Genomic DNA, 5,900 nt, shown 5'->3' with positions numbered 1-5,900 from the left:
AGGCAAGATTACAGTAATAATGATTGAATTCAATGTTCAGATAGAGTGCAAAATCAGATTGGTCGTGGATCGCATCAAAACTTAGTTGTAGAACGTCTATGAGACGTTTTCTTTCAGCACCTTTTGGTGGATCCCATGCAGAAGAGACAGTTTATTATTTACTGTTTTGCAGTGACATAGATTTGATAAGGGTGCTAAAGTTAAAGAAATTCCTAGATCAGTGACCATGACATGCTGGAACGTACAATGCAATCTTTAAGGAGAACATGGATTCTGAGCTAACAGTATAACAGTCGAAAGAAGGCAAGTTCAGCTGCACGATAGTGGAGCTGGCAATAATTGACTGGAAGATGAAACCAGAAGGAATGACTTTGGAACAGCAATGACAGGACCTTCCCGTAGAATTGAGAGAGAAGCAGCAAAACTCCAGCCGAGACAAACAAGTAGACTAAAGGGAGGATGATGCAAATATTCGACGAGGGAATTCAGGGACAGCTCACAAGCAACAGACAAAGCAAATTATTTGGCGACTGCTATTGGCAAGACTTGGAATTGGATATGGAAATGTGTTGCTCGAAAAGCGCAGCAGGTCAGGCAGCATCGAGGGAACGGGAGAATCGACGTTTCGGGCATTAGCCCTTCTTCAGGAATGAGGAAAGTGGGGCCCTTCTTCAGGAATGAGGAAAGTGGGGCCCTTCTTCAGGAATGAGGAAAGTGGGGCCCTTCTTCAGGAATGAGGAAAGTGGGGCCCTTCTTCAGGAATGAGGAAAGTGGGGCCCCTATCTTTTATCTTAGCCTGCTGGACCAACTTTCCTCATTCCTGAAGAAGGGCTAATGCCCGAAACGTCGATTCTCCTGTTCCCTAGATGCTGCCTGACCTGCTGCGCTTTTCCAGCAACACATTTCCATCTCTGATCTCCAGCATCTGCAGACCTCACTTTCTCCTCATCGTTTCAGGTATGCTTTGTAAACCCAGTGGTGAATCTGGGACAAACCCTTGTTGCTTCCTACACTCTGACTCCAAAGCTTCATTTGGATTCTGTGCATGGACTTGTGGTTTGAGGCCTTGTGACTTTATTTTCTGGACTATCTTTAGATACAGCGGTCGTGTTTTTTTTTGTTAACTTCTGTTTATGAAACAAGACGTGATTCTTGTGTACAAATCTATACAGAAACTCTAGTTCAACCAGCAGTTTCGTAACATCAAGATTTGGTTCTTGATGCTCGATATGTGTAGAGTGCAATCATTTATGCACACTGACAAAGGAGGTTATAGGATGTCATATGACCAAGAATATTGCTTTTATCTCTTTCTACAGACTTGGGGATTGTCATTTGAAGAGGGAATTACTTGATGGATCCATGCTGAAGAATGAACAAATGATGTGCAGTGAAGATGCCAATTGATGCCTCCTTTCCTTAGGGCTAATGACTACAGTGCTTAATCTACAGAGACAAAATACTAGGTTTTTTTACTTGATTTAACACTCGCTTCAGCTTTGATTATGTTGCACTTTTGTTAGTACAACAAGTATAGCATTTTAGACTCTTTCATTTCCCATTGGTTGGCTGTAAGGTAACTTGCAGTTGTCATGGGTTGGTTTGATTAACCTTTCCAAAATACTAAATTTAAAGTTGTGCCTCTACTTTGCTACCTTTTTGCAAATGGCTACCTGATCCTCTCAAAGTCTTTCAACAGTATGCAAGGCACATGTTAGGAGTGTGACTGCAGATCTTGTGTCTCTGCTGTGGGTACAGCTGCAACCATGATCAAGAGGCTTAGCACCATCCAGGATAACATTGCAGCAATGTACTAAGTTTATCTTTGCATCACCTCCCTCTCATGTGGCCTCAAACGCTTTGAAGAGCATAAGAAGTAACTGCTTACATTACACCATAATGGGCAATATAAATATGAATGCATTTGTGATGTGAGTAACATGAAAGATAGCAGAAATTTTATAACTGAAGGCATTGGCTAAAAATTATTTTAATGATGCTTAAGAATGTTGAGAGAATTGTATCATAGCAGAGCATTTTAAGGCACAATTTTAGAGTGTAGTAGGATCAAGATAGCTGAAAGATCTATGATTGCAGATTGAAGTGGGAAAGGGAAGAGACAAAGCAAGTGTTTAGAGGTGTAGTGAATATTTGAAGATGTTTTAATGACAAAGGGAGACTAAAATATAAAAGTAAGTTGTAACTGAGAATTTTTGGATGGAAGTGGATGTCTAGTACGAATAAGGGGACGAACGTTGATTTGAACAGGATGATAAGGTTTAGTCAAGTTTAAATTTTCCTTATGGCCTAGGCCTTTCAGTGATGAAATTTAAATTGCCAGTTATCTTTGCACATATTCAATTGGAGATGTCATGGGGAATCAGTGGTTTATTGAAATGTCAGGCTAAATAGTTTTCCTAATTTTTGTATAACATTTAATTTCAGGAGCTTGCTTCTTGGACTTTGTTCAGAATTTAGTGTCTCCTGACTTTCTTTCTCAGAAGGTATTATCCTAGATAGATGGTAATTACTATGCCTACAAAGGAGTGTCTTATTTATGTGAGGAGAGATCTGCTGGAGAAAGTGTTTTATTGTTAGTACTGAAGTACTGTTCATGTCCAGAAAACCCCTCTTGTTTAAAGGCATATGCTTCCAAATGCTACAGTTAATGGGTAAAATCAGGTAACTAGTATCAGAGAATTTAAGATGAACTCTTTTTACATGGTATATTTTGTCTTTTCTATAGCACCATGTACAAGAAACAAGACTCTAACAGGATGAAGCCTGAAGAGGAGGGGTTCTCCACTAAGCGATGCTTGGAGTGGTTCTATGAGTATGCGGGTATGTGTAAATGCTAGAGTTCAGTGCTAACTAATCAATATGCCCTTAAGATGATGGCTGTCAACTTGGAATCCACAGGACTATCTAAGAGTTTTCACAAAATGTGCTGAGTGATAGAGACAAATGTATGGGAGGGAAAGGGAAGGAAGAATTTCTTTTTTTAAAAAAAAACTTACCACCTTTCATAAGTTATTGGTAGTTGGTGTTTAGTCCCAAATGAATAATTGATGCGACGCTTGCTACCAAAGCTCCCGAGTATTCTGCTGCCTTTGTGGAGCCAGCATGACTTACGACAATTAATGTCATGTTTAGGGTGGCATAGTGGCTCAGTGGTTAGTGTTGCTGCCTCACAGCACCAGGGACCTGGGTTCAGTTCCAGCCCCACGTGATTGTCTGTCTGTGGGGAGTTTGCACGTTCTCCCCATGTCTGCATGGGTTTCCTTGCGTGCTCTGGTTTTCTCCCACAATCCAAAGATCTGCAGGTTAGGTGAATTGGCCATGCTAAATTGCACAGGTGTTCAGGGGTGTGTTAGTCTGGGGTAAATGTGGGATAATAGGGTAGAGGGATGGGTCTGAGTGGGATACGCCTCTTCGGAGGTGTTGACTTGCTGGGCTCAAGGGCTGTTTTCACATTGTAGGGATTCTATGATTATTAAGTTTGCTTTCTTAGTTGGGGAGATTGTATAAGACTTGCTATTTCTAAAGTTTATACTTAAAACTACAAGTCTTCTCAAAACTCGCTAAAACTAGCATGTTGCAGTCGTATCAGTTATTTGCATGGTTAAATAACACTTAATAAACTGGTGGGTTTAGTTTGCACAGTTATAGTCATATAGTCATACAGTCATACAACTTGGAAACAGAAACCCTTTGGTCCAACTAGTCCACACCGACCATGTTCCCAGACTAAACTAGTTGCACCTGCCTGTGTTTGACCCATATCCTTCCAAACATTTCTTCTTATTCGTGTACTTGTCCAAATGTCCTGCATCCATCACAGGGTGGTTAAGAAGACATTTAGCACGTTTGTCTTCATTTGCTCAGACCTTTTGAGTATAGGAGTTGGGAATTAAATTGAGGTTGTATAGAACATTAGTGAGGCTTCTTCTGATGTACTCTGCTCCTTGCCCAGTTATAGGAAGGATATTATTAAGCTGAAGAAGCTTCAGAAGAGATTTACCAGGATCTTGCCAGGTATGGAAGATTTGAGTTAGCAAGAGAGGCTGGGACTTTATTCAGTGGCGGGTAGGAGGTTGAGAGGCAACCTTCTAGAAGTTTATAAAATAATGAGGGGTATAGATGGAATTAATGGTAGTTGTTTTCTCCCTAGGATGGAGGATTTCAAGACTAGAGGGAACGTTTTTAAGGTGAGAGGAGATTTTAAGAAAGACACGAGGGGGCAAAGTTTATGAACTGAGGATGGATTGTGTGTGGGATGAACTTCCAGAGGCAGTAGTGGATGTGGGTACAATTACAACATTTAAAAAGCATTTCGTTAAGTACATGAATAGAAAAGGTTTGGAGGGACGAGCCAGGAGCAGGCAGGCAGGTGGAACTAGTTTAGTTTTGTGATTATGTTCAGCATAGACTGGTTGGAATGAAGGGTCCGTTTCCATGCTGTACAACACTGACAGTATCTCTCTTAAATGGGCACCCCTCGTCTTTAAATGATCCCTAGTCCTAGATTCTCCCACAAGTGTATGCATCATTTTGATATCTACCTAGCCGAGATTCCCCTAAACTCCACAGCACAGGCCTAGCCTGCCTAACCTTTCCTCCATAGGACATGATTTTCGCTTCGTGAAGCAGCAAATGAAATGTAATCCTAAAAACATTGTCAAAGACCCCTCCCACCCTGGTAATGCTCTCCTATAACCTCCTGTCTGACAGAAGATGTATGCCAGCACGTTCAAGAACAGCTTATTTCCTGCTTTTATTAAGCTAATGAATGGACTCTCTAACTTCAAATAATGTTAATCATGTTAATGTTAATCTTGCCTTGAGCACCCCCTGTGCTTTATAATCTGTACCCCTCACTCTAAGCACCCTATGCTCTGTATGTCCTTGCTTACTATGATCTCCCTGTGCTGCCTGAAAGCAAAGCTTCTTTTTGTACTTAGGCAAATCAATAAAACAAATCGAAGTGTGAAGTGATGCACTTTGGGAGGCTAACTAGGCAAGGGAGAACAGTAGGAAGGAGACTGGGTCAAAAGGACCATGTGTTTATATCCATAGGTCCTTGAAGGCAGCAGGACCAGAGTAGATAAGGTGGTTAAAATGCATATGGCATACTTGCCTCTGTTAGTGAAGGCACTGAATATAAATTTTTGTTGCAAACGTTTCGTCCCCTGGTTGTCAACCGGAAGCGGCAGGGACAGGCCACTATAAATGCCGGAGGAAACACCACCGAAGCGCTTCACAGGAGGCTCCCAAGCACGGAGGATGTCACCTAGACAGGGGATGAAACGCTTGCAACAAAAATTTCCAGCTCGGCGAACAGAACCACAACAACGAGCACCCGAGCTACAAATCTTCACCCAAACTTTGAACTGAATATAAAAGCTATGTGGTTGTGATGAGAACTTGAGTTTTGAAGAAGGGTTACTGAATCTGAAGCTTTGAAACAGATTTCACCCTGCATATGCTCAGTTTTTCCCGAATATCTGTGTTCATTTCTGACTTCCAGCACCTGCAATTCTTTGGGTGGTTGTATGAAGGCTGAAGTTGTTTTCCTTAGAGTAAAGGAGGTGGGAGTGGGGGATTTCTGCTTGTATGCCTCAAAGTCCTGACCAGCACAGACAGATTAGATAATGGGAAGGGATGGCTTCTCCCTTTAATAGAGGACATATCTTTTTAACCTGAGGGTGGGGTGTCGAATCTGAAAACATTGCCTGAAATGCTGGTAGAGGCATGCCTGTTTTAAACTATCTTAACTCAAAGTTTCTGCGAAGATTTGTAGCTCGGGTGCTCGTTGTTGTGGTTCTGATGGCCGAGCTGGAAGTTTTTGTTGCAGACGTTTCGTCCCCTGGCTAGGCGACATCATCAGTGCTTGGGAGCCT

The 5,900-nt window shown here is 41.8% G+C and overlaps 1 protein-coding gene across 4 annotated transcripts in view; it reads left to right on the top strand.

Annotated features, from left to right (window-relative positions):
- dcun1d4 (DCN1, defective in cullin neddylation 1, domain containing 4 (S. cerevisiae)) overlaps positions 1-5,900 on the top strand; it is a 72,187-nt gene that overhangs the window by 34,296 nt on the left and 31,991 nt on the right. For 3 of the 4 annotated variants that reach the window (XM_043691125.1, XM_043691143.1, XM_043691134.1), the window contains exon 5: positions 2,747-2,841. In XM_043691125.1, the coding sequence (XP_043547060.1) occupies positions 2,747-2,841 (95 nt within the window). Of the gene's footprint in view, positions 1-1,319; positions 1,467-2,746; positions 2,842-5,900 lie in introns of all 4 variants that reach the window. The other variant, XM_043691153.1, reaches the window with a different exon arrangement.

The sequence above is a fragment of the Chiloscyllium plagiosum genome, chromosome 1, assembly GCF_004010195.1.
Source record: "Chiloscyllium plagiosum isolate BGI_BamShark_2017 chromosome 1, ASM401019v2, whole genome shotgun sequence".
Lineage (NCBI taxonomy): Eukaryota > Metazoa > Chordata > Chondrichthyes > Orectolobiformes > Hemiscylliidae > Chiloscyllium > Chiloscyllium plagiosum.
Note: the sequence above shows the minus strand (reverse complement) of the source record. Positions and strands in the feature narration are given on the sequence as shown.